Source organism: Oryctolagus cuniculus, chromosome 19, assembly GCF_964237555.1.
Source record: "Oryctolagus cuniculus chromosome 19, mOryCun1.1, whole genome shotgun sequence".
In the NCBI taxonomy this organism is placed as follows: domain Eukaryota; kingdom Metazoa; phylum Chordata; class Mammalia; order Lagomorpha; family Leporidae; genus Oryctolagus; species Oryctolagus cuniculus.
In genome coordinates this window covers 39089917-39117556 of record NC_091450.1, presented here as the reverse complement: position 1 = coordinate 39117556, position 27640 = coordinate 39089917, and the positions used below count along the sequence as shown (strand labels likewise).

General features: G+C 60.3%; 1 protein-coding gene across 4 annotated transcripts in view; it reads left to right on the top strand.

Moving 5' to 3' along the window:
- Positions 1 to 27640, top strand: part of RADIL (Rap associating with DIL domain) — a 68188-nt gene that overhangs the window by 35048 nt on the left and 5500 nt on the right. For 3 of the 4 annotated variants that reach the window (XM_070064334.1, XM_070064336.1, XM_070064335.1), the window contains 7 exons: positions 10376 to 10623; positions 11350 to 11964; positions 14251 to 14288; positions 23723 to 23883; positions 26477 to 26589; positions 26940 to 27177; positions 27379 to 27551. In XM_070064334.1, coding sequence (XP_069920435.1) covers positions 10376 to 10623; positions 11350 to 11964; positions 14251 to 14288; positions 23723 to 23883; positions 26477 to 26589; positions 26940 to 27177; positions 27379 to 27551 — 1586 coding nt within the window. Of the gene's footprint in view, positions 1 to 9186; positions 9367 to 10375; positions 10624 to 11349; positions 11965 to 14250; positions 14289 to 23722; positions 23884 to 26476; positions 26590 to 26939; positions 27178 to 27378; positions 27552 to 27640 lie in introns of those variants that run through there. The other variant, XM_070064337.1, reaches the window with a different exon arrangement.

The window sequence follows — 27640 nt, the reverse complement described above, 5'->3', positions numbered from 1 at the left end:
GTCCTTGTAGTCATACTTTGAAACATTTTAGTTATGAATTTAAAATCTGTTCAGTGACTTTGTTGCGTGTGTTTGAAATATTCGTATGATTTTCCTCCTTTAATATGCTATTGTGAGTTATATTGTCAGGATTTTAAAAAATAATTTAAAATAAATAAATTTATTTATTTATTTGAAAGGCAGGGAGCGAGAGAGAACATGTGAGAGCGAGCACTTTGCTGGCTCACTCCACGAATGACTGCGACAGCGACGGCTGGGCCAGGCTGAAGTCAGGGGCAAGGAACTCCATCCAAGTCTCCCATGGGGGTAGCAGAGAGCCAAGCACTTGGGCCACCATCTTCTGCCTTCCTAGACGGGTTAGCAGGGAACTGGGTTGGAAGCAGAGCAGCCAGGATTGGGACTGGCCCTCCAGCGTGGGATGCCGGCATCGCTAGCCGCAGCCTAACCCGCTGTGCCCCAACACCAGGCCCTGATAGGACATTTTTATGTGAAACCAACTTTGTACTCAATTCAGTCATGAGGTACTGGTGTTGCATATATTGGAGGATTGTGTTTATTGATGTTAGCATAAGTTTTTTTTTTTTTTTTTTTTTGACAGGCAGAGTTAAGACAGAGAGAGAAAGGTCTTCCTTCCGTTGGTTCACCCCCCAAATGGCCACTACAGCTGGTGCCGGCACGCTGTGCCAATCTGAAGCCAGGAGCCAGGTGCTTCCTCCTGGTCTCCCATGTGGGTACAGGGCCCAAGGACCTGGGCCATCCTCCACTGCACTCCCAGGCCACAGCAGAGAGCTGGACTGGAAGAGGAGCAACCGGGACAGAGCGGGCGTCCCAACTGGGACTAGAACCCAGAGTGCTGGCGCCGCAGGCGGAGGATTAGCCTAGTGAGCCGCGGTGTTGGCAGCATAAGTTATTTTTAAACATTTATTTTATCTGGGGGAGAGGGAGTGAGGGAGGAAGGAAGGTAGATCAGTAGGTAGGGAAAGAGAGAAGTTGCTCATCTTCTGGTTCACTCCCCAGTGCCCTCATAGCTGGGGCTGGGCCAAGCTGAGCCAGCAGCCAAGAACTCATGCAGAACTCCCGTGGGGTGGCGGGGCCCCAGCTCCTTGAGTCACTGCTGCCTCCTCCAGTGTGCAGTAGCAGGACGCTAGAACTTGAGCCTGGGCACTCCGATACGGGATGCCTGTGTCTTAACCGTTGTGCCAGGTGCCCACCCCTGAGACTGGGTATTTCTGTATCAGTGTCTGGAACTGAGATGTACCTGTAATTTTTTAAAAAAGATTTATTTATTTGAAAGACTTAGGGAGAGGCAGAGAAAGAACTCTTCCATCCACTAATTTGCTTCCAAATGGCTGCAATGATTGGGGCTGGACCAGGCCAGCAGCCAGAACTCCATCTGGGTCTGCCGTCTGGGTGGCAGGGGCCCAAGTACTTAGGCCGTTCTCCGCTGCCTTCCCAGGAACATTAGCAGGGAGCTGGATTAAAAGTGGAGCAACAGGGGCCAGTGCTGTGGCGTAGCGAGTAAAGCCACCGCCTGCAGTGCCAGCATCCCATATGTGTGCCAGTTCGAGACCCGGCTGCTCCACTTCTGATCCAGCTCTCTGCTATGGCCTGGGAAAGCACTAGAAAATGGCCCAAGTCCTTGGGCCCCTGCACCCATGTGGGAGACCTGGAGGAAGCTCCTGGCTCCTGGCTTCAGATAGGTGCAGTTGTGGCCATTGCAGCCAATTGGGGAGTGAACCAGCTGGTAGAAGACCTTTCTCCCTCTCTCTCCCTCCCCTCCCCCTCCCCCTCTCCCTCCTCTGCCTCTCCTCTCTCTGTGAAACTCTGACTTTCAAATAAATAAATCTATATTAAAAAAAAAGTGGAGCACCTGGGATTCATACTGGCACCCATGTGAGACGCTAGTGCCACAGGCAGCAGCTTCACTTGCTGCACCACAGTGCTGGCCCTATCGCATTGTCAGCTCATTTAGTTTTTATATCCAAGCCTTAGAAAATAAGTTGTGGGGGCCGGCGCCACGGCTCACTAGGCTAATCCTCCGCCTTGTGGTGCCGGCACACCGGGTTCCAGTCCCGGTCGGGGCACTGGATTCTGTCCTGGTTGCCCCTCTTCCAGGCCAGCTCTCTGCTGTGGCCTGGGAGTGCAGTGGAGGATGGCCCAGGTCCTTGAGCCCTGCACCCGCATGGGACACCAGGAGAAGCACCTGGCTCCTGGCTTTGGATCGGCGCGGCGCGCTGGCCACAATGCACCAGTCGTAGTGGCCACTTCGGGGGTGAACTAATGACAGAAGGAAGACCTTTCTCTCTGTCTCTCTCTCTCACTGTCTTAACTCTGTCTGTCGAAAAAAAAAAAATATGTTTCTTAACTGCAAAAGTTGGGTGGTTTTCTGATTATTTTAAAATTGGATTTCTAGGTTATTCCTTTATTTTTAGGTAATGCATTCTGATAAATCTCTTGAAATTTACAGAGACTTGTTTTATGGCTTGAACATGGCCAGTCTTTGTAAATATCCCACGTGCGCTTAAAACAATCGGCTTGCAGTCTGAGACGGGGTCATTTTTGTTAATGATGCTTGAACTTGATCATTGCTGATGTTCCTGCTCGTTTTAAGTTCCTGAGAGGTACGTTCAATCTTCCTGCTGTGGTTATGGCCTTGTGTATTTATCATTGCAGCTCTTTGTTTCCTGGTTGGCTCAGGGCCGCAGTGCTAGGAATCCCCAGCTGTGAGTGGTGTGTGGGTGTTCCTGCTGTTCAGCTCTCACAGGCCCTGTCTGCAGCCAGACTTGGTAATTGCAAGGTGTTTTTGTTTGGTATTGATAGAGATAAATGAGGCTTCTTTCTGTTAGCGTTTTAAATATTATGTGAGTGTAATTGCTGGGTAGTTGCCCTCCTGTCTTTCTGAGTCCTTTGGGTACGTGTCCTGTACAAGCAGACGTATCGCTGGATTTGTGCTCTGAGTTGTTGGAAGGCTCTCGATGCCATGGACACAGAGGTGGGAGGTGGTGGCCAGGGTGGGGCAGCCTTGCCGCTGTCCCCGCAGCTGTAGGTCCTCTCTTCAAACACAAGGGGGCAGCCTACGTCTCTTGGGAGTAAGGCTCATGCTGAATCCATATTCAGGACTTCGTTATTTTAAAGATTTATTTTATTTGTTTGAAAGGCAGAATTAGAGAAAGAGAAAGAGAGGGAGGTATCTTCCATCCCCTCGTTCCCTCTTCAAATGGCCACAATGCCCGGGGCTTGGCCAGGCTGAAGCCAGGAGACCTCCAGGTCTCCCACGTGGGTGCAGGGGCCCAAGGACTTGGACCATCGTCTGCTGCCTTTCCAGTGCACTTAGCAGGGAGCCAGACTGGAAGTGGAGCAGCCAGGACTCGGACAGGACTCAGCCAAGACTCGCTGGTTACACCACAGGTGACAGGGCCACTGTCATCTGACATGGCGTCTCCCACTTCTCTGCCCCCTCCTGGTTACACCACAGGTGACAGGGCCACTGTCATCTGACGTGGCGTCTCCCACTTCTCCGTGCCTCTCCTGGATACACCGCGGGTGACGGGGCCTCTGTCATCTGACGTGGCGTCTCCCACTTCTCTGCCCCCTCCTGGTTACACCACAGGTGACAGGGCCACTGTCATCTGACATGGCGTCTCCCACTTCTCTGCCCCCTCCTGGTTACACCGCGGGTGACGGGGCCGCTGTCATCTGACGTGGCGTCTCCCACTTCTCCGTGCCTCTCCTGGGTACACTGTGGGTGACGGGGCCGCTGTCACCTGACGTGGCGTCTCCCACTTCTCCGTGCCTCTCCTGGTTACACCGCGGGTGATGGGGCCGCTGTCATCTGATGCGGCGTCTCCCACTTCTCCGCCCCCTCCTGGGTACACTGCGGGTGACAGGGCCGCTGTCATCTGACATAGCATCTCCCACTTCTCCATGCCTCTCCTGGGTACACTGTGGGTGACGGGGCCGCTGTCATCTGACATGGAGTCTCCCACTTTGCTGCTGAGCCTGAGGGTGGTCCTTTGTGTCCTGGAGCCACACGCACGCCTCCTGAGACTGTGCTGAGGCCTGCGTTGGCCCTGTCCGTCAGGTGGGAAAGCCAGCGTCCAGCAGGTACTGTCGGCAGTGCTCGCAGCGCCGTGGTCCTGTACACCGCGGGGCCAGTTATTCCCTGGTTGCTTTATGCTTCCTCACACTGTTAGCATTTTCATATATATTGGTATTCATTTCTGTATCTAAAAATAGTACTGGTTATTTCATATCTGCCTTATCTAGTCATTTTTGAATTCACTTTGTTAGTACTGATAATTAGTCCGTAGATTCTTTGCTTTGTCCTGCATGTGTAATCCCATGACCTACAAAATAATTATAAATAATCTTTTTATTTGTTGAATTCTTTAATAGACTCATAAACCCTTTGACCATACTGTAAATTAAAAATATGTTATCTCGGCCGGCACCGCGGCTCACTAGGCTAATCCTCCGCCTGCGCGCTGGCACCCTGGGTTCTAGTCCTGGTCGGGGCGCCGGATTCTGTCCCGGTTGCCCCTCTTCCAGGCCAGCTCTCTGCTGTGGCCTGGGAAGGCAGTGGAGGATGGCCCAAGTCCTTGGGCCCTGCACCCGCATGGGAGACCAGGAGAAGCATCTGGCTCCTGCCACCGGATCAGCGCGGTGCACCGGCTGCAGCGCGCCAGCCGCGCCGGCCATTGGAGGGTGAACCAACAGCAAAAAGTAAGACCTTTCTCTCTGTCTGTCTCTCTCACTGTCCACTCTGCTTGTCAAAAAAAAAAAAAAGTTATCTCCAAAATATAAACCATTATGTTAAAAGAAGAAATTATCCAGCTCCCTGCTAATGGCCTGGGAAAAGCAGCAGAAGATGGCCCAAGTGCCTGGGCTCCTGCACCACATGGGAGACCTGGAGGAAGCTCTTGGCTCCTGGCTTCAGCCTGGCCCAGCCCTGGCTGTTGCTGCCGTCTGGGGAATGAACGGGTGGATGGAAGACCTCTCTCTCTGTCTCTCCCTCTCTCTGTAACTCTTTCAAAAAACTAAATCCTTAGAAAAAAAGAAATTAAAAATACTTGTAAATTAATTAGTTTTCAGTCCTTATGCCTTCCATTTGTTTCTCTCTCCGGGACCTGCAGTGCAGTGCTGAATAGGAGTGGTCTGAGTGGTCGCAGTGGACATCCTTGTCCTGCTCCCGTGGGCGAGGGGAGGTTCCAGTGTCATCTTTAGAGCTTTCCCTTTGTGATAGAGTTGGTCCCAGGGGGATGTATCCTCCCCACTCCCGGCTCGTGACCCGTCTTGCTCCGGGTGCTCTATGTCCTTGGCTAACCTGGGAAGGGCGTGCCAGCTGAAACGGGGCTTGGTGCAGGCAGCTCTGGCCTCTGTACACGGCTCCCACGGTTTGTTCCAGCAGCGTGTCCCCAGCCATCACTAGAGTGGCTTTCAAGTCGTCCTGCTCCCCCAGTTTTAGTACAACCCCCTAGCACAGGAACCTGGCCTTGCCCATCAGCCTCCAGTCCTAAAGCACCAGTCTCAGAGGCCCCATTGGTCCCGGGGCCGGGGTGAGCTGTAGAGCAGCTGCGGGTTCACACCTGCAGAGGACCCGGGCTGGAACCTGCAGGGTGGATTGGCAGAGGAACTCGGTGACGCTCAGGAAAAGGGCTGTGTTTTTCTTTCCAGCGTGTTCTGAAGCCAGAAGAGAGGCTGTGACAGCTGTGCTGATGGCAGCCGAGACCAGCGCGCTTGCTCGGCAGGGGGGGCAGCAGGGGAGCGTCCAGGGGAAGGGGCTCCCCGTTCCCTTCCCAGCTCCGGGGAGGGGGGCTGCTGCGGAGGCCCCTTGCTGTTCAGTGTGGAAGCCAGCGCTTCCTCCCAGGTGCCTGTGTGTGAGCTGCGGGTTCCCAGAATGCTGGCAGGGAAGACGGTGCTCCTGGGTCTGGGCGTCCTCTCCACTCAGGCCAGCCACTTGGGTCCACCTGCATTCCCGTGCCGAGGCCCCGACTTTCTCCAGGGACGGACAGGCACTTACCTAAAAACAAACTGGAACTACAAGCTAGATGTGAATTGTGGGCTCTTGATAGCGTTTTGTTTCCTTAGTGCTCTGCGAGTTTCCATTTTTTTTCCCTGTAAGGACTTGCTGCTGACAGGAAGGACTTGGGAGTGGGGAGGGGGTTGCTGTTGGCAGTGGTTCCTCTGCCTGGCTGCTGCGTTCCAGAACGTTCCACACAGCTTTTTCCAAATGCACATTGCTGAGCGTCTGTCAGACCTACGGAGTCAGAACCTTGGACCCCATTGGAGCAGTCCCAGGAGAGTAGGACAGTCCCAGGGATCCCTGCAGAGAGTGAGTCAGGTTGAAGCTGGCCCTGGCCAAGGTCAGCAGGTCTCGCCCACCTCTTGGGGAATGGTCGGGTCCTGGCTCCCAGTCCCACCGGGGCGGGTGTGGCATTCTCATTAAGACGGTGACTTTCCGCCTGGGAGTGCTGTGTTGTAAATGGCTCTGCTCTTCTTGCCATTTTACATTTTACTTCTGCAGACCTTATTTTTTAATTAATTAATTAATTTGCAAGGCAGAGTTAGGGAGGGAGAGAGAGAGAGAGTGAGAGAGCACTTCCATCAGTCACCAAATGCCCTCAACAGCCGGAGCTGCGCCAATTCAAAACCAGAAGGCTGAAGCCATGTGGGTACAGGGGCCCAAAGACTTGGGCCATCTTCTACTGCTTTCCCCAGGCCATAGCAGAGAGCTGGATGGGAAGTGGAGCAGCTGGGACGTGAACTGGAGCCCACGTGGAATGCTGGTGCTGCAGGCGGTGGCTTTACCTGCTACACCACAGCGCTGGCCCATGACTTTATTTAAAAAAAAAAAAAAGATTTATTTTTAATTTATCTGAGAGGCAGAGTTACAGAGAGAGAAAGAGAGATATCTTCTGTCTGATGGCTTACTCCCCAAATGGCTGCAGTGGCCAGAAGTGGGCCAGGCCAAAGCCAGGAGCTTCTTCCAGGTCTCCCACGTGGTGCAGGGGCCCAAGCACCTGGGCCATCCTCCACTGCTTCCCCAGGCCACAGCAGGGAGCTGGATGGGACGTGGAGCAGGAGTAGCGGGGACTCGAATCCGAGCTGGTATGGGATGTCAGCATGTCAGCGTTGCAGGCAGTGCTTAACCCAGGAGGCCTCAACGCCAGCCCCTTCTGCAGATTTTATTGTTGTGGGTAATGGGTTCTTTCTGAGTTTCCTTCCTGCGTAGGGGCCCCTGTGGTGGCCCTGTTCTTGTCAAGGACCGCACCTGGGGAAGACCCCACAACAAGCCAGGCCCTTCACTGGAAGAGACCTGGAGCTCCTCCTTAGTCACTTGGGGTTCGCTGCAAGGACTCTGGCCTCTCTGTGCTTGGTGTCCAGTGATGTTGCCACAGGGGGCTTCGTTCTTTTGCCTTTAAAAACATGTATTACATGGACAGGGAGAGAGATCTTCCATCCCCTGATTCGCTCCCTGGGTGGCCGCAACAACCAGGGCTGGGCCAGGCTGAAACCGGGAACCTGGAGCTCCATCCAGGTCTCCTATGCGGGTGCAGGGGTCCAAGCACGTGGGCCACCCTCCACTGCGTTCCCAGGCCATAGCAGGGAGCTGGATGGGAAGTGGAGCAGCCTGGATTTGAACCGGGGCCCACATGGGATGCCGGCACTGCAGGCGCTGGCTTAGCCTGCTGTGCCACAGCCCCAGCCCCTACACTAGTCTGTAAAGGATTCCGGGATCAACTCTGTGGGGCTCCCCCTCGGCTCGGAGGCTACGAGGGAAGCTTGCTGGTTAGAGTTCAGGCAGATCTGCTGTGGTTCTGTACGGCACAGGAACGCACTGTGGGCAGCAGCACTGTCGCCAGACTGGGGAGAACAGGAGTGATGGAAGCTCCCTCCTGGCCCCTCAGAGCCCGGGGGCTTCTCTGACCTCACGGGCGCTGGGTCTCCGTGGGGACAGGGACAGGGACAGGAGACCAACCAAGTGCCATGTGTGAGTCGGAGGCCTTTGCAGCCTAGCTGAGCTGATTTGTGGGAAGTTCTGAGTTAGAAGTGTGCCTGCCTCAGCGTTGATAGGAATGCGTGTTTTGTCACATTTGTTGAGGGTTTTTAAAACCAGAATCAGTAAACCATGCTTCAAGTGCACATCCCCGTGACTGCTCCATGTAGCACCACCGACCCCTCCCCATTACCCCCTCCCCGGGAGAGCAGCCTGTCGCGGTTTGCGGTGCCTCTGCTGGTTTAGAAAGTAGCTCTGTGCTCTTCCCACCAGCCACAAGCCCCGAGGGTGCCACGCCGTGTGTGCTCGCCGGCAGTTTAGCCTCACGTTCAGGCCCTCCTCTAGCAGGGTCCTGCCTGGAAAGGGCCGTTTGGGCAAGGCTGGGGCTGTGCTAACGCACACTGCCGCCGCATCCATCCTGGGTGCCTACTGCCTCTGCCCTGCTGGCCCTGCCCGTCCTTGCTGGTTCTGGTGCCTAGGTACAGTCCCAGCCACAGGCTGGCGGTCTTCTGAGCCAGTCCGGAACCGAGGAAGGAGGTGCTAGGAGTGGACCCCAGGGGTTCTGGTTCTGGTTCTGGCCTGCAGGTAGATTTTTGTCCTCAGATGAATTGAACAGTCCAGCCCTGGGACCCTGGAGCCCTGGGAGGGGGCGTGTGCGAGGACTGTGGGGCCCACCTGGAGGAGCGTGGAGCGGCCGAGCTTCCCATGTGAGGCTGCAGCCCCGGGGGACCCTGGCCTGGAACATCCCGTGCTGCTGGCCATCGCTAGGGCCCCTGGGAACCCAAGAGGAGTCTGGCTCGCTGCGCCTGCTGAGAGGTCACCGCCAACCCAGCCCTGGGTTTGGGAAGGGGTGGGGGCTGGAACCTCACTTTGGACCTCGTGTGCTCTTCCTTCCTGCAGATACGGCCCCACCGTTGTGCAGCGAGGCCAGCTGAGGGCCGGCCGTTCCTGAGAGACTAGCGGGTGGGCCCGGGGCTCTGGGCTCCCCTTGCTTGGCACCTGCACTCGCTGGGCTGGGCTGGGCTCTGCAGCGAGCAGAGTGCAGCGGGAGCTGCCTCTCTGCCTGGCGCTGCGGCTGGCCGGCCCCCTGCGGGCTGCGGATGCGCAGGCGGCTTCTTTCTGCAGGGGCAGGGCTTGCTGCGGCTCCGGTAAGGCGCGCGCTCTCGCTCTCTCGCTCTCTCGCTCTCGCTCTCTCGCTCTTGCGCTCTCGCGCCAGCTTACTGGCCTGCCCCTTGGCTCTCGTTTGGTTTTGTTTGGAATGGCTGAGGGAGAGGACACCACAGATGGGGACGAGGCTGCGTGGAGCAGACGGCAGAGGGCTCAGGGAAGAAAGCCCGGGGTCAGCCGAGGAATGCGGAGCCGGGCTCGCGGTGCGGCAGCTTTCCCAGCAGCGTAGTGTAGAGGCGCTTCCCGTGCTTCTGAACTTTAGAGGTCTTGCGTGGGTGGGTGTTCTTCCGGCTGCACTCGCGTGCATTTCTGCTTGTGTCCCTGGCCGTGTGCATATGTGGTGTACTGTGTACGTGCACATGGCAGTGTCTCTGGGTGTGCGTTTCCCTGCGCACATGTGTATTTGCATCTTTGCATGTGTGTATTGCACACTCTGTACACACATGCACATGTGGTGTACTGTGTACGTGCACATGGCAGTGCGTGTATCTGGCTGTGTGTTTCCCTGTGCACATGTGTATTTGCATCTCTGCATATGTGTATTGTACACTCTGTACACACATGCACATGTGTACTGTGTACGTGCACATGGCAGTGTGTGTATCTGGCTGTGCGTTTCCCTGTGCACATGTGTATTTGCATCTGCATATGTGTATTGCACACTCTGTGTGTACGTGTGTGAGTGCACGTGTGTTTGTTGGTGTGGTTTCTGGGCATATGCTAGCTGTGCTCTCGCAGAGCAGACCTGTGGTGGCTCGGTGGGCCAACGGTGACCTGGTGGGTTCACCACCTGGTCCTGGTAAAGTGGCATGAAAACCATGGTTCCTCCTTCCTTCCTCAGTCCCCAGAGGTTCTGCCTGACGCATGGGTGGGCCGGCAGGAACGGGCAGGGATGGGGCCGAAGCCAGTGGTGTGGCAGAGAGAAGCATTGGGTGGGTCTCTGATACATGCGTGCTGTGGTGTGGCTCTTGGGCAGGCCGAGGGCTGTCACCAGGCTCCTGGAGTGTGGGTGTGGTCCTCTCTGAGCCTCAGGGAGTGGACAGACTGCCCTGTGATGGCCATGGGGCTGCTTTTCTGGGGTGTCACGGTGGTGCCACCCAAGGTGCTGCCCAGCCTTGCCAGGGGTGTGTCCAGTGGGCCCAGTCAAGCCGCCTGCAGGATCAGAGTGCAGGAGCTCCTGGGAGACTTCACCCCTTGCTGCTTCTGTTCCAGGGATCAATGCGCAGGCCCGGAGGCTGCAGCGGATCCGTGCGAAGGGAACTCCAGCCCTGGCCCCAGGGGCTGCCCGGAGTTCCCCCCAGCCCCGGCTGCGCCGCACGGTCAGCGAGACCAGCCTGAACCCGGCTACCACCCTGCCCGACGTCTCCCAGGGCCCTGAGGAGCCCGGCCAGGACGCCATGCGCTACTCCCTCTTCCAGTGCCCACACCTGCTCCTCCTGCAGGGCTACAGCCAGCAGCACGTGAGCCTCCCCTCGCCCTCACCCTCACCCACCTGCCCAGGTGTGGCCTGTAGCCTGGTTCCAAGAAGTCGGGGCCTCCTCTCACCTGTAACTTGGGCTGCTGGGCCCCTCTAGCCTGGTCTCAGAGGGTCCTTTGCCACCTGGCCCCCACGGAGAACTTCCTGCCACTCTAGGTCCTTTTCCAGACCTCTTCTGGCCTGGCTTTGGGGAAGGCCATGGGTCGGGGAGCCACGGGCCCGTGTTGGGGCCATGGTGTGGGATGCTGAGCCACTGCTGGTGACCCAGTTGTCTGGGGAGGCACAGAGAAAAGCATCCCCTCCCCACCCTGGCCGTGTCTGCACAGACGTCAGGAGCATCTTGGCTTGAAGGGCCTAGCTCCTGGCCAGTTCCCGCCGCAGCCTTCCTGCCTTGCGCCCTCTCGTCCGCTTGGGTCTGCTCCCACTCCTCCACCACGAGCACTTTGCACCTTTCGTCCTAGCAGCATCTGCCCTCCTCCAGCGAGGGGCAGTGCCTGCCCTTCCTCCCCCTCGACACACCGGGGCGCCCTGGGGTGGGTTGTCCAGGGCTGCCGTGGCTCTGCTGGGTGGCCCAGGACACGGTCAGCCCCCGTAGTCTGGTCCCAGCCACATGGCTTAAGGAAGCAGGGCCAGGGACTCCGTTCTTTCCCTTCCCTCTGCTGGAATCGCCCGGGGTGTCCGGCCCCTGAGTTGCACGTCTGCGTTGCAGGACAGCCTGGTGTATGTGCTGAGCCGGGAGCGGCACACGGTGGGCCAGCGGACCCCCTCCAGCAAGCCCAGCATCAGCCTCTCCGCCCCCGACATCCTGCCCCTGCACTGCACCATCCGCCGGCACCAGCCCCTGGGCGGTGCTGCCGGGCCCAGGCTGGTGCTGGAGCCCATCCCCGGGGCCCCCATCTCCGTCAACTTCTCCGAGGTGGGGCGGCGGACGGTGGTGCTGCACCATGGCGACCTGCTCTCCCTGGGCCTCTACTACCTGCTGCTCTTCAAGGACCCTGCGCAGGCCCAGCCCCTGCCCGCCCGGGCCCTGGCTCGCCTCCGGGCCGTGCCGCAGAGCTGCCGGGTGTGTGGCGCTGCGCTCAGCCCGTCCACGCCGGACGCCCTCCCTCGCCGGCGCCAGCTGCACCTGGAGTTTGAACGTGAGGAGGAGGACACCCTGGTGCAGAGGATCATGACGCTGATTGAGCCTGGGGGCGACGACCACAAGCTGACCCCCGCCTTCCTCCTCTGCCTCTGCATCCGGCACTCGGCCACGCGCCTGGAGCCAGGCACGTTTGGACAGCTCCTGCTGAAGATCGCCAAGGCCGTCCGCGGGACAGTCTGGGTCAGTCGTGGGCAGTGTCCTCAGGCTGTGGGAGGGCTGGGCCGGGCTCTGCCCGCCCTGGGTGGAACGGTGGACTCCTCCCTGACACCCCCACGATGCTGCCCGTCTACCTCCCAGCCCAGCTGGTGACGCCCGAGACTGTAGGCCACCAGGAGCCTCTTGCTGGGCTCAGGGCCTCTGCCCCTCCCTGTGGTCCAGCCTGGCCTGCCTGTCACTGCCCTGGAACCAGGTGCTCCAGAGGCAGGGCTCTGCAGGGCCCAGGTGATGTCAGCGCCAGGAGCGCCCTCTGCTGGCGGGAAGTTGGGCTGCTGGGGCGGTGGAGGTGCAGGGCTGTCGGCATTTGTTCGACACTTTCTTCCAGGCCGGGATCTCTCGGCCTCCAGCCTGAGAACCGTCGTGGGCCGGATTCCTTGCCGTGGAGCCTGGTCTCGAGGGCGCGAGGTGCTGGCAGCGGCTTCCTGCCACCCACACAATGGCTGCAGACATTGTCCAGCAGCTGCCCTGGGAGGGTGGGCCTGGGAGCGCTAGAGCAGCTGAATGGGTGCCTGTGTCCCCACCGTGGTGGCCTCCCTGCCGTGGTTACTGCCTGCACCGTGACTCCACCCCCAGGGCCCGGGGTAGCTCGTTCAAGGTCAGTCAGAGATCCTGGCCAAGCTTGACCCAAGCTCGGAGGGAGGGAAACCACCCAGCTGTGTAGGAACCTGGCTGATGTCTCATGTGAAAATCCACATTTAAAATGTTTGAAACTTTCTAAAAGCAAACACCAGCACGAGCTGCCCTGTGGAGTGTGTGTAAGGTGGGCCATGGGTGCGGTGGGCCCCTTCCCCTGGGTCTGCAGGCCACGCCCACTCGGCTTCCCATGCACGGTGCCCCCTCACGCCCTCTGTGCCATCTCATGCCTAGAACCAGGTGCAGCCACGTGGTGTGCAAACGGCCCCAGGATTATCGTCATTTCTGACCGAGTCTGCTTTGTGCTGGGCTCTTGGATCTCGTTCTCACAACATCCTGACTCCATGGACACTGTGTCCTGCATGACAGCTGGGGAAACTGAGCCCAGGAGGGTGTGGTGGCAGGCGGAGAGCCAGGGTCCAGCTGTGGTTCCCCACAGCGCACCTGGGAGCCGAGGCTGTCACCTCAGTGTGACGGCTCCAGCCTCCGAATGTGGGCGTCTCCGTCCAGGTTCTCGACCCCTGTCTGCCCTTGTGCTGTCGTCAGACGCGCACGCCAGCAGCTGGCTATGTCCGGCAGCAGCAGAGGCTGCGGTGAGGCCCATGCCCGGCTGCCGAAGCGACTCCTGCTTCCTCACAGACAGGGACACTGGGAGTCGGCTGAGCCTGCGTCCCGTTGGGGAGTGCGAGTGCGAGTGCGTGTGCTGATGTTCCAGCCCGCGTAGTGCTCGCCGCTGGGGCCGGCGTCTGAAGCGTATGAGGGGCTTCAGACAGTTAAATAGTAGAATGAAAAGATAAAGTTCATTTTGGTTCCAAAGAACTTTAAAATCTGTGCATATGGAGGATCTTGAAAAAGTGCGTGGAAAATGCATGTAAACCACCGAGGAGCTCGGAAGTTTTTTGCAGCAAAAAACAAAAACAAAAACAAGAAAACTTACCAGGGCCAGCGTTGCGGTGCAGCAGGTGAAGCTGCCGCCTGCACCATCGGCATCCCTTATGGCGCCAGTTCAAGTCCCGGCTGCCCCACTTGTGTTGCAGCTCTCTGCTAACATGTCTGAGACAGCAGTGGGAGATAGCTCAGGTATTTGGGGTCCCTGCACCTACGTGGGAGACGCAGATGGAAGCTCCTGGCCTTAGTCTGGCCCAGCCCCGGCATTGTCATCTGAGGCGTGAACCAGCCAATGGAGGATCTCTGTCTCTCTCTCCCTAACTGTGCCTCAGAATAAATAAATAAATAAATAAGTCTTTAGAAAATGAACTTCTAACTCTGCCTTTGCATGAGGTTTTTGCGTCTCCTCGTGTGTACTAAGCTTAGCAGTGGGCTGTTGGAATCCTCCCGGTGGCGTGTGTGGAACGGCTGGCCTGCCTTTACTGTTGAAGTGGCCAGCTACGAGAAGCAGAGGCCGGGACGTCCGTCTGTTGTAGGGAACATGTGGCTCACGTTCAGTGACGGGGTGGGGAGGTGGTGGAGCCCCGCGGAAACCCTGCCTTCCAGTGAGGCTCGGTGGGGAGCGAGGAGGCCGGGCAGTGGCGCGGTATCCTGGAGATGGAGTGAGGTGCATCCTGCATCCCTGTGGTCCTGTGAGCTCATTTCCTTTGTTTCTCTTTGTGATTGTAGGAGAAAACCAAAGAACTGGCAGAGAAGCAGGCGCGACTGTAAGTACGGCCCAGCTCTTCCTGCCTTTAGCAGCAAGGGGCCCGTTGGCGTGAGAGTCCCTCTGCAGCCACGTCCGGCAGGGGCTCCCAGAGGCCTCGGGGTCAGCTCTGGGCTTTCGCCGCTGTGCTCTGGGCCCAGCGGCCGCTCCCATTTCTTCCCTCACCAGCCTGGGCAGCCCTGTGGAGGTCCGTCCGGCGTGTCCACCAGGCTGAGCAGGCTCGGTCCTCCGTCACGCTTCCCCCCTCTCTTCCCCGGTGACCGTGTGGAGACCCGGGTGGGAGATGGTGCTCCCGGTTCTGAGACACGACAGTGCCTTGCCCTGTCCCACGTTTCCTCGAAAAGCACCGTGTCTGCCCCACGCCACTCGTGGGACTCTGGAAGCTATTTGGATGCTGTAGCGAAGGGTGCGGGTCCCAGCCTACCGCCTCGTCTGGAGTGGACGCCCGGAGAGCACTGTGCCCAGGCCAGGGTGTGGGGGTGGAAGCCGGGGGTCGCCTGGTCACGGCCTCGGTGCTGGGCGTTTCTGGTGTGCGTGCTGTGTGCTCTCGGTGTAGGTGCATCTAAGAGCAGGGCTGGCAGAGGCACCCAGAAAGGTATCTGCGATGAGGTCATCTGTAGACCGATACGGACACACACATGTGATGGTGGTGACCACGTGCGTGGGATCTGTGAAGGCACATGGCTCCACGTGGTGGCCACGGCTCCCAGGTCAGGCCAGTGGAAACAGCCCCCATGTGTGCCGGGCTCTTGCCATGTTCACTTGGTGCACACGCCCCAGGGTCCTGCTGAGGGCACAGGAGTCATTATCACCGGGCCCCTTTCAAAGGTGGGAGAAAGGGCACACAGAGAGGAAGCCCGGGGCAGGGCAGGGGCTGGAGGTCATGGCCGTCCACCCTGGCTGGCTGGGGGCTGGCCTCAGAACACTGCCCACTCAAACATACCTGCTCCCTGCCTCGTGCTGATGTTGCAAAGCTGGAGCAAGATCCGAATACTACATGCTGAGCGTCGCAGGCCTTTGAGGGCTGGAGCTGCATGGAGGGGGGATAGTTGGACAGAAGCCAGACCCCCGAGGCAGTACCGGCCTCAGCCTGAGGGACAGCGAGCAGGTACGAAGCACAGGTGCACAGGTGGCGCCTGCTCTTCAGGTCTGCATGGTGTCGGCGCAGGGCCCAGCACAGTGTGGCGTTGTGCTGGCTGCTCCCCCTCCTGCTCTGCTCTGGGACAGCCCGCGTTCCGGGGTTGGGGATGGGGTGTGGGGGTGACAGGAGCACACACAGACGTCCTGCTGAGGTGCAGGTGAGACCAGGACCTTCCATCCTTGCAAGCAGCGCCTGTCAGGGCGACTGGGACCCCCGCTCCCCGGTGTGAGGTGGGGACCTGCTGCCTGCCCAGCTTCGCCGCGCACAGGAAGAGCCAAGGCCTCCCGTTGAGCAGCTGCACGCTCGTGCCGTGTTTGCCAGAACTTTTATGGCTTTGGCCTAGAAACAGTCCTGTTTCCACCCTACTGCATGCTGGTGGGCTGTGTTTTTTCCTTTTTCCTTTGAAAAGTAGTGAATCTTTTCCAAAACACAGAGCAGTATGGAGTGTGTCAGTCACCCACGAATCCAAACTCGGATTTCACACTGTAAACATGTCACCGTATTTGCCCAGTTCTCTGCATTGTGTTTCTGTTTTCATTTCTTTTGTTAACTTATTTGGGAGGCAGGCCAACAGAGAGAAAGAGAGCTCCATATGCTGGTGGCACCCCGAATTCATGCAGCAGCCGGACAAGGCCAGGCTGAGGCTGGGGCTGGGAATTCAATTCAGGGCTCCACAGAGGTGGCAGAAATCCTGTCCCTGGAGCCATCACCCTGCCTCCCGGGGTCTGCGTTAGCAGGAAGCTGGCGTCAAGAATCCGGCCCAGGCACCTGCTGCGGACTGCCGGCATCCTGACCAGCATCCCAGTCGCTAGGCTGACCCCTCCCTGGTCCTGAATTGTGAGTGTCCACTGGATGTTACTAAGCGCTCCTTCTGCACCTGAGGTCGTCATGTTTTGTCCTTTGTGCTGCTGCAAGGTGTTAGGTTGGTGGATGTTCTCATGTTGACTTTTTCCTGAGTTCCTGGGATTAAACCCTTCAGGGCTATTGTTTAGGACAGCACGATACAGTCGTTGATGTAAATGTGTGCTTACATGACAGATGTGTGTGTGTATCATGCAAGACTTGAGGTTTTGTGGTGCGTATGCAGTGTGGAGTGAGCAGGTCTAGCTAGAGGAGGAGTGTGTTACTTGCATAGCACGGGTTTTGTAGTGAGGACACATAGCACCTGCCTCCTTTTGGGAATGCGACAGTTGGTCACATAGTCCTCAGGCCGCGCAGTTTCTCTCGGATTATTTGTTTCTCCATTTGTCTGAAGTTCCGTGCCCTTGAACCGGCCGCTTCTCCCGGCCTGCCCCAGCACCTGGGGACCGCTGCCGTCTCTACGTCCGTGACATCAGCCTTTGTCGCGTCCTGCGATGAGTGAGGTTGTTGGTGTCCGTGCCCCCACGTGTTCCGCTGAGTGGCGAGGACCGCCTGGCCCACCCACGCTGTCACAGACGTCTGTGGTTCCTGTGGCCAAGCCAGAGTCACCGTGGTGTCCGGTTCTGTCTCCAGCCGAGGTGACAGCCTTGTCTGTTGACTCCGTCTTGGCTGCCGTGCGTGCACAGGGTTCACAGGTGCACAGGTGCTTGCTCAGCCCCACGGCCCTCCCGAGGGGTCAGGACCTGCCAGCTGCTGGCAGAGCCGACGGCTGTGCCGACTCAGGTTCCCGCGGGCGTGTGCGAGGGCTCCCTGTTCTCCGTGCTCTTGACCTGTGCTCAGTCCTTCTTTCTGGAACAGCCTTCTGAGGGGTGAGGTGGTGCCTCAGTGGGCTCGGGTTTGCACCTCCCAGAGAACTAGTGGTGTGGGTTGCAGATTTGCCACTCCGGGTTTCCCCGTGCGGAGTCCTCAGTGAACTGGTCCGCATACTTTGTTTTTTATCCAAGTCATGGGGTTTGCAGAAAACGCGCTGGGAACTGTGTCTTTGGGACACAGGCTGTGATGGCCCCTGAGGCGGTGCCCACCGCGGGTACAGATTTGCTGATTCCATTTCTTCAGTGACGATTGGCTTCTGTAGTTTTCTGGTTTTGTTGTTGTTATTAATTTTGCTAGTTTCGCTCTCCTAGAAAAGTGTCCATGTTTTCAAAGCTATTGGGATGACGTCTGCAGCGTTTCCCTGTGAGTTCTCCAGTCTGTGGAAATAGCTTGGATGTGCTGTCCCCATTTGCCACCAGCTGTTCCAGGGAGCCGGCTCTGCCGTTGCTGTGTGCTTGGCTTTATCCACCAGTACTCTCTCTCTCCCCGGGTGCTTGTAGGCTCTGCTGTACTTCCTCCTTCGGTGTCTGCACTGCTGGGACGCTGTCTGAATTTCACATGCATGTGGGGTTCTGCTGTGCCAGTGCTTTCTGTTAGGTCTGCTTTGTGAGGTGTCCACTGCTGGCTGCTTGTTAATCCTTGTTGGCCAGCTCCTGGTCAGTTTTGCAAGCTTTCTATTTGTGCTTCACAGAGCATTTACTTTCTTTTTGGCTGAGAGTCCAGTACATGTCTGTTAGGTCAAGTTTGTTTATTGTTGTTTTAAAAAGATGTACTTACTAAATTTTTCTTTTTCTTTCTTTTTTACGATTTGTTTATTTACTTGAAGATAGAGTTGTATGCAGAGAGGCAGAGGCAGAGAGAGAGAGAGAGAAAGAGAGAGGTCTTCCATCCACTGGTTCACTCCCCAGATGGCTACACCGATCTCTTTGGAGCTGCGCCGATCTGAAGCCAGGAGCTTCTTCCAGGTCTCCCACACAGGTGCAGAGGTCCAAGCACTTGAGCCATCCTCTACTGCCTTCCCAGGGCATTGCAGAGAGCTGGGTCGGAAGTGGAGCGACCAGGACTTGAACTGGTGCCCGTGTGGGATGCCGGCACTGTAGGTGGCGGCTTTACGCACTACGCCACAGCGCCGGCCCCTACTCAATTTTTCTAAAGGCAGAGTGACAGGGACGGAAGGAAAGAGAGACAGAGGAGACAGGGAGGGAGAGAGGAGGAGAGAGAGACAGAGATCTTCCATCTGCTGGTTCACTCCCCAAGTGGCCATGTTGGCCAGGCCAAAGCCAGGAGCCTGGAGTTTCTTCTGGGTCTCCCACATGAGTGCAGAGGCCTAAGTGCTTGGGCCATCTTCCGCTGTTTTTCCCAGGCCTGTAGCGGGGGCTGGTTCGGAAGTGGAGCCGCCGGGACGTGAACAGTGCTGGAATGGAAGCTAGCACCACAGGTGGTGGTTTTGCTGGCTATGCCTCAACACTGGCCCCTAACGTTATTAGCGTGTGGAAGTCTAGCGTGTGGAGTCTCCGTGTGGAAGTCTCTGTGTGGAAGTCTCCATGTGGAAGTCTAGTGCGTGGACGTCTAATGTGTGGACGTCTAATGTGTACACGTCTAATGTGTGGATGTCTAGCGCGTGGACGTCTAATGTGTGGACGTCTAGTGTGTGGACGTCTAATGTGTGGACGTCTAATGTGTGGACGTCTAACGCGTGGACGTCTAGCGCGTGGACATCTAATGTGTGGACGTCTAATGTGTGGACGTCTAATGTGTGGACGTCTAGCGCGTGGAAGTCTAGTGTGTGGACGTCTAATGTGTGGACGTCTAATGTGTGGACGTCTAGCGCGTGGACGTCTAATGTGTGGACGTCTAATGTGTGGATGTCTAGCGCGTGGAAGTCTAGCGCGTGGACGTCTAATGTGTGGACGTCTAGCGCGTGGACGTCTAATGTGTGGACGTCTAGCGCGTGGACGTCTAATGTGTGGATGTCTAGCGCGTGGAAGTCTAGCGCGTGGACGTCTAATGTGTGGACGTCTAGCGCGTGGACGTCTAATGTGTGGACGTCTAGCGCGTGGAAGTCTAGCGCGTGGACGTCTAATGTGTGGGCGTCTAATGTGTGGACGTCTAATGTGTGGGCGTCTAATGTGTGGACGTCTAGCGCGTGGAAGTCTAGCTCGTGGATGTCTAGCGTGTGGACGTCTAATGTGTGGACGTCTAATGTGTGGAAGTCTAGCATGTGGACGTCTAATGTGTGGACGTCTAATGTGTGGAGTCCCCGTGTGGAAGTCCCCGTGTGGAGTCTCTGTGTGGAGTCCCCGTGTGGAGTCCCCATGTGGAGTCCCCATGTGGAGTCCCCGTGTGGAGTCCCCGTGTGGAGTCTCTGTGTGGAGTCCCCGTGTGGACGTCCCCGTGTGGAAGTCCCCGTGTGGAGTCCCCGTGTGGAGTCCCCGTGTGGAGTCTCTGTGTGGAGTCCCCGTGTGGAGTCCCCATGTGGAGTCCCCATGTGGAGTCCCCGTGTGGAGTCCCCGTGTGGAGTCTCTGTGTGGACGTCCCCGTGTGGAGTCTCTGTGTGGACGTCTCCGTGCCAGTCTCCATGTTGCACATAGGTCCTGGAGTGCTCTGGCCTCCGTCCCCACGTCCAGGTTGCCCTTGATGCCTGTGTTTCCCAGGCTTCTCCTGGTTTTCAAACCTGTCCCACAGAATGCCCCCAGCATCCCTGTTGGGATTTTTTTTTTTTTTGACAGGCAGAGTGGACAGTGAGAGAGACAGACAGAGAGAAAGGTCTTCCCTTGCCGTTGGTTCACCCGCCAATGGCCGCCATGGCTGGCGTGCTGCGGTCGGTGCACCGCGCTGATACAAAGGCAGGAGCCAGGTACTCATCCTGGTCTCCCATGGGGTGCAGGGCCCAAGGACTTGGGCCATCCTCCACTGCACTCCCTGGCCACAGCAGAGAGCTGGCCTGGAAGAGGGGCAACCGGGACAGAATCTGGTGCCCCCACCGGGACTAGAACCCGGTGTGCTGGCGCCGCAAGGCAGAGGATTAGCCTAGTGAGCCGTGGTGCCGGCCCCCTGTTGGGATTTATCTCGTGCTCCTGTGTGCTATGGGTTTGGTTGCTTTTTGTTATTGTCGGTGTTTGCTCCATCTCCCTGCTCATTCCTGGAACGCACCCTGGAGCAGCTCTTCCCTCGAGGCCTCAGGCGGCCCTCAGCCCTCTCGGACTCGCTGTGGACAGTGTTTTGATCTTGCCCCTGCTCTTGAGGGAGACTTCAGCTCTTCTCTTTCCAGACTTGAATTTTTGCCATTATGTTTCAGCATCTCTGAGTGTAGCGAGAAGTCTGTGTCTGGTTTCTGTCCTGTTGTGATTAGTTTCTCTGTCTTACTTTAAGGTCTTCCCCTGACTTCCGGTGTTCTGTGTTCTACCTCCGCGTGCCCGGGGTTGGTCTGTTCTTATTCTCCCGGGCACGGTCCTGAGGTTCCTGGGACAGGCGTGGGGGAGGGGGTTCTGTCCTCGCTGTCACCTCTGCCCCTCCGTGTCTCCTCCCAGGACTGCTGTCGAGGTGAGCCTCCTGGTGGCCCCCGCGTCCTGTGTGCCCGCCCTGTGGCTGCATCGCGAGACCCTCGCCCTCACTTCTCTTCCCCTTGGCCACGTGCAAGCTGCTGCTGAACAAAGTGATTCAAAAAAGCAAAGAGTTTCCTGTTGGGCTTCTGTTTCCTGAATTAAATAACACTCTACCTGAAAGGGAGCGAGAGAGGGAAGCGGACAGACAGAGCTCCCCGGCACCCGCCCCAGCCCTCCCGGCCCGGTCAGAGCTGCGAGCTGAGAACTGCCCAGGTCTGCAGCGCGGGTGGCCGGAACCCAGTTACTGGAGCCCCGGCTCTGCTTGCCGGGGTCTTGTTAGCAGGGAGCTGGGATCGGGAGCGCGGCTGGGCCTGGAGGCCAGGTGGCCCATCGGGCTGCCCCACCGCTCGGCGCTTTACCCTGCAGCCCCCATGAGCAGTGAGGAGCTTGTTTGCCAGACTCTCTCCCTTCGGAATCTGTTTGGAAATACTTGCTCCACATGGGCCTGAACAGCCTTGGGGAACCCCCGCCACACACACACACGGCTCGCGTGTGCCATATGCCAGGGCGAGCCGCCTGGTCCCGGGGCTGGGTGTCTGTTTGCACGCCCAGAGCCCGGGACCACGTGTGGAGATCCAGGGCTGAGATGGAAATCCCCGGGCCGCGGTGAGCCCGGCCCCTGCAGCCCTGCGCACCGAGGCCTCCCGGCGCCGCAGCTCCGGTGGAGGCTGTCCAAGTTCCCCTGTGCCCGCGGCGCCACCGCACACCCGTGAAGCCCCAGGCTGCTGGGCCGGGTGGGTTTTTGGTCAGAATGTTCGGGGGTTTGGGAAGGTCAGAGGTGCCCACACTGGGCGAGGGGCTGAGCTCCTGGGTGTGCACATGGAGCAGGATCCCAGAGACCGCGCAGCCCCCACTCCGCCTCCGCCCAGAGCCTCGCAGGGTGTCCCTGAGCACAGCCCTACCGCCGGAACCGTCCAGAGCCAGCCGTTCAGCAACACCGTGGCCCCCCGGGAGCTCGAGAGCTGCCTTTGTGGCCTGGCGTGCAGCCGCCCTGCCCGTGCTCCTCCTGCCTCCCTCAGGGCCGGTCCCCTGGTTCCGTGCTGCCTCTCCCCTGGCCGGGGGTCCTGAGGCGCTCCCGTCTCAGCTGGTTCCTTGGCCTCGGCCTGTCCCCGCACCATCACAGGTGACTGCTGGGCTGCTGGTCCGCTCCCCTGCCATCAGCCCACGCGCTGGACACCTCACCCCCAGGGCCTGTGTCCCATGACAACCTCTGTTGGGTTGCAGCCCGCGGCTCCAGGCGGCAGGGCTGGTCTCGCCGTGTTGCGGGCAGGCCGGAGTGCATCTCTGAGTTCTCACCGAGAGGTGGAGCGGCCGGCGCTGGGGTCGAGGCGCAGAGCCAGCCCTTCTTAAACACCGTGAACCTGTTCCTGCCTGTCCCCAACACGCACCCTTGCCCCGTGGCTCGGGCTGTGCCGGGCAAGCGGCAGCCTCCGCTGCAGCAGACCGGGAGAGGTGGGGCCTCAGGGAGAAGAAACAAGACCAAGGCCCCCCGGGAATGTGGGGCGCATCCAGCACCGGGACCCTGCCACCTGCCCTGACGGTCACCCTGACCCTGCTCCTCAGGCTTCTTGGGGCACAGGGCTGTGACTGACCAGTGGCCACTGCCCGGCTTGGCCCTGGGGATGGCCCAGCAGGGGCCACAGAGGCCGTGCACCAGGCAGCGCCGGCACATTCCTCGCTGCAGACCCCGGGTCGGGTCTCAGGAGTGGTCTGGGGTGCTTGTGGATGCCATGGACACGTGTGGACCTGGGCTGCTGGGACCCCAGGGCGGCCCTCAGCCTGCTCGAGGGCACTGAGGGTGAGGGGTCTGGGGAGAAGGCGTGTGCTGGTGAGGAGGTAGCCGGGGCCCCAGCGCCCCTCAGCCAGCTCAGCGGGCCAGTTTAGCAGAATAAAAGGAAGCTGGGCTGGTGCCTGAGCGGCAGGAGCCGTGGTTTGTGGGGCTCTGAGTCTGGGAGGGGCCAGCCGACCTGGGAGGCTGCTGTTGTGGGCCTGTGACACCGCTGCTGTCCCTGGAAAGGGAGCCCTGCGCTGGGGGACCCTGGGCCTGGGAGGGAAGGCACCTCGGCCGTGGGTGGTGGCTGCTTCTGTGGCGCTTAGCCCGAGTAACCAGGGCCGGGCCTGAGGAGCCGGCCCGGCCTGCCCGCTGGGGGGCGTCATGGCTGGCTGGGGAGCCCTGTAGATCTTGGAGTGAGGCGTGCTGGTCCTGCCCCTTGATTCTTAGGATTCCGTGTTGTGCTCTGCCTCACCTTGCCGGTGCACCCCTACCCCCCACCTCCGTGACTGCCGGTTTCCTTGGGTAACTGCCGTGTGGAGGAACACACACACACTGGTCTCCTAAATCCCTCCTGCACACACACCTGTGCACTATGCACCTCTGTCCACAGCTGTGTTCTCTCATTTCAAAAGAGCAGGTGTGAGAACGACTCACTGACCGGTGTCCTTTTCCCGGGGTCGTGACCCACGTCTGTAGGGGCTTCCGGCTGTCTGGTGTCAAACACACCCATGCATTTTTACACTCCCCCGCCTAGCACTCTAGGCTGTCAACAGTGGGGTGTGTGTGTGTAAAGATTTATTTGTTTGAAAGTTGGGGAGAACGCTTTCATCTGCTGGTTCACTCCCCAACCGGCTGCAGCAGCCAGAGCTGGGCCAGGCTACAGCCAGGAGCCTCATCCTGGTCTCCCATGCAGGTGCAGGGGCCCAAGCACTTGGTCCATCTTCTGCTGCTGTCCCAGGCCACAGCAGGGAGCTGGATTGGGAGTGGAGCAGCCGGGACTTGAACCGGTGTCCGTGTGGGACGCCAGTGTGGCAGGCAATGGCTTTATCCACTACGCCACAGTGCCAGCCTCCAGTGATGGCTGTTGTTTGCCATTAAGACGAACATCACAAGCGACAGGGCGGCCGATTGAAGCCGTGAATGTCGCAGCCCCGGGTAACGTGGTCTCTCTGTCTCGGTAGCCAGGAACCCATCTCCTGGGCCAGCTGCCCCATGGCTGATCTCGCTCCAGACCTGCAGCACATTCTCTTCTGGATGTCCAACTCCATCGAGCTCCTGTACTTCACCCAGCAGGCCTGTCCGCTCTACATGCAGAGCATGGAGGACGAGCTGGACGTGACAGGTACGGCAGGGCGCGTGTGCCGCCAACACGCCGGCCCCGCGACGGGTCCGTGTTGGGGCTGCTGTGTGCTGCTGGTGCAGGGACCCCCACGAGGCCAGAGCCAGCGGGGTGGCCTCCCGGCGCCTCTGGCCCACCCCGGCACTGGCGCTCCTCCGTGGGAGACCCAGGGCTGCGTGGGCGCTCTGCAGGCGTGACGGGCACCTTCAGAATCCCCGCGCAGGAGCCGGGAGAGGGAGAGCTGCGAGAGGATGCCGGCCCGAGCCCCTCCGTGCCGGGGCTTCAGAAAGGAAGGCGTTGCCCGTCAGTTGCAGTGCATGTGGGTTTGAGTCCGGCGTGGGGGGAGTGCGTCTCGGGCCCCTGAGCCCCGGAGGTGTTGAGGAAGCAGCGGGTGAGCGCATGAGCCTGACCAGGGCCGTCGCAGGGCTTCAGGAGGCCGGGGGCCGTGACGCAGCTGCTCGAGGCCTGGAGACACCGTGGGGGTGGGGGAGGGGTCCTGGACGGGGCTGGGGTGGGGGGAGTGTGTGTGCACTGTCCTGCAGTGGGCCGAGGTGCGGGTCTCGTGGGTGCTAGCGTGTCACCCCACACAGCTGTGCTCCGCTGGGGCAGACACAGGCCGCTCGCTCCCTCACGCTGTGGGCTCTGGGGCCATGCAGGCCTGTCCCAGATACGGCTGTGGTCCTGGGGGCTGTGCCTGGGAGCTGGGAAAGACGTGAGGTGCCCCAGGGGCTCAGTGGTGTCACTTGCGGGTGGCCACGGCTTTGTCAGAGCCCCGACACAGCAAAGCCAGCGTCAAGTTTGGCTTCTCCCGCCGCTGCCCAGCGCCCGGAGGCGTGGCTCTCCTGGAGGAGGGGCTCCTGCTGCTGAGTGACGGGCAGGGCTGCCTGCACAGGGGCCGTCGGGCCGGGAGCCTGGCTCCCGCCGTGCTCAGGGGCTCGTCCTGTGGCTGGTCGAGAGCCCGGGAGTCGGCACAGGTCCCATGTGGCAGGCGTGGATGTCGGGCGTGGGGCGGGAGCGTACCTTGCGCCTGGGGTGACAGAGCCCATGGCACCCGTGCGCACACCTTGCTGTCAGTCGTGGTGTCTGTTCTCACTCCCCGTCTCCCTGCGGGAGCGGCCTCTGTGCTGCAGTGCTGGGCTAGGCTCCGGGACGTCGACGGGGAAGTGCCTCTTGTTCTGGCCATAACAGGCGGCGACCGTGCCTGGGGAGCCCCCAACTTAGCAGCCTTGTGTGAGTCCACGTTGGGTGCCGGTCAGCTCCCGTGGTGGGCCTCGCGCAGAGACTTCTTGTGGGAAAAGTTGGTTCTTCCCCGCCTGCCACCTCCGGCTTCAGGGAGGAGGTTGTTTTGGTTGGGGCTGGAAGAGTGAGGGCGCCCGCCGGTCACCTGAGGCCCGCCCCCGAGGCCCACGGCCCGAGGTCGCCTGCCGGGTCTGCTCCAGACTCAGAAGAACGGGGTGGGTCACCGGAGGGCGAGGAGGGGTCCGTGTGCGTCCGGGGAGAGCCTGCGGGAGGGGTCGGAGCAGAGCCGTGCCAGTCCCCCGCCGCCTCTGTCCAGGAGGCCTCCTCAGTGGACGTCCATTAAAAGTTCTGTGCTTCGTCGCTTTGTGGCTCGGGCTCGGGCCCGTCCTTGGGCAGCCAGGGGCCTGTGTGCAGCTCCTGGTCCCTCGAACCCTGGCACCGCAGTGTGTCTGAGGTGGAGTCGGGGACACGGCCCCCAGCCCCTCTGCCCTGCGCCCGGGGAGTGGTGGAGAGGGTCCGGGTGCGGCTCAGAGGAGGCCCTGGGGCTGTGCCCTCGTCTGAGCTGTCAGGCCTGCCGTGTGGTTGCCCGGAGGCCTGGAGCCTTCCAGAAGGAGGGAGTGTTGCAGGGTCACTCCCCAAGGCCCAGCAAAGCCCAGCAGCCACAGCCCTGCACCACAGGGCGCAAAAACGAGAGATGGAAGTGCCTGGTGTCTGCGTGGGCGCTGTCCTGGCCGTGGCCTCCCTCAGGGCCCCTGGCTGTCTCGGCCCGTCCCTCCAGTCTGCCCGCGTTGGCTGCAGGGAACAGGGCCCTGTGCTCTCGGGGGGCCTGGCCGGGCTGCCCACCCCTGACCCAGCGCCCCCCTCGCAGCCCCGACAGCAGGATCCTGGAGGAGCTCTGGGCAGCAAGGGAGGCCCACAGCAGCGTGCTGCCTACAGACAGTGGGGATGTGAGGGCGCGGAGAGGCGGGGCATGCCTGGGCCCCCCCCACCAGGATGGCGGCCACGCCTCATGTCCCGGAAGGCCCCTGGTGTGCCCCCTCCAGTGCTGGGCAGCCCCTTTGTCTCGCTGCAGCCACGCCTGCCCCCTCCTGTTTGGCCCAGTAGCATCCTCCAGCAGCCCCCAGGATTCTCCGTGGCCTGGGCTCCCCTGGGCGTCTGTGCTCTGAGCCCGCCCAGCCTTCCTGCCCTCGGCTGGGATCCAGGCTGCGTCGTGCAGCCCAGAGCGCAGGCCAGGGGCCGTGGGGATGTCTCCCGGGCCAGGGGCTGTGGGGAGTCTCCCAGCCAGGGGCCGTGGGGTGTTTCCCAGTCAGGGGCCGTGGGGAGTCTCCCAGCCAGGGCCGTGCGGTGTCTCCCGCAGGCTCCAAGGAGTCGCTGTTCTCCTGCGCGCTGACGGCCAGCGAGGAGGCCATGGCCGTGCTGGAGGAGGTGGTGCTGTACGCCTTCCAGCAGTGTGTGTACTACCTGTCCAAGGTGCGGCCGTGCTGCCCGGGCCCCCCCGCACACTTTCCCTTCCTTCCCTTGGAACGCACCCCTGCCTGGGAGCGTTTCGAGGGTCAGGAGTGAGGCAGGAGAGGCCCCAGCATGGGACACGTGGGCCTGGCCAGCTGCAGGGCGCCCTGGGGTGGCGGCTCTTCACCGCGCTGCTCCCTCTCTCCTTTGCTGGAGCCCCTCCCACCAGGCCCGCCCCCGGGTGCCCCTGCACGGGAGCGGGAGCTGCTGAACCCCGCGCTCCGTGTGTGTGCTCAGCAGCCCCGAGGCCGGGGCGGGCAGGTCACGGCCACAGCGCCCTGCAGTGGCTGCTGCTGTTGTCCGGCCCCCAGTGCCTGTACGTCTGCCTGCCGGCCCTCCTGGAGTGCCCCCCGTTCCAGACGGAGCCCCGAGAGAGCTGCGGCTCGGCGCCGGCGCTGCCCGAGGAGCTGCGCCGCGTCGTGTCCGTGTACCAGGCCGCCCTGGACCTCCTGCGGCAGCTGCAGGTGCACCCTGAGGTCGCCTCCCAGATGCTCGCCTACCTCTTCTTCTTCTCGGGCACACTGCTCCTCAACCAGGTCCTGGACAGGGGTGAGCGCCGCTGTCCTGCGCAAGTGCCCAGCCCGCGTCCTGTCGGGGCACGAGGGGGCTCTGGGTGGTGCCCAGACGCTCGGGGCGCCAGCCCCTCCTGCCCTGCCTCCCTGAAAACTGGGGCCGGGTCTGCCCTTGAGCTGGGGGGGCAGGCTGTGGGACCCCGTGGGTGCCGGGGTCACCTCCCTCTGCCCTCCACAGGCCCCTCCCTCAGCTGCTTCCACTGGCCCCGAGGCGTCCAGGCCTGTGTCCGCCTGCAGCAGCTCCTGGAGTGGACGAGGAGCGCCGGCCTCGGGGCGGCCGGGGAGCGCTTCTTCCGGAAGCTCTCCTGCACCCTGCACCTGCTGGCCACTCCCAGTGCCCAGCTCATCCAGGTGGGGGACGGGCAGGTGCGGTGGAGGGGCTGGGCCCTCAGGGGCCAGCAGCTTCCAAACCAGGCAGGGACCCGGGACCCGGCTTCTTG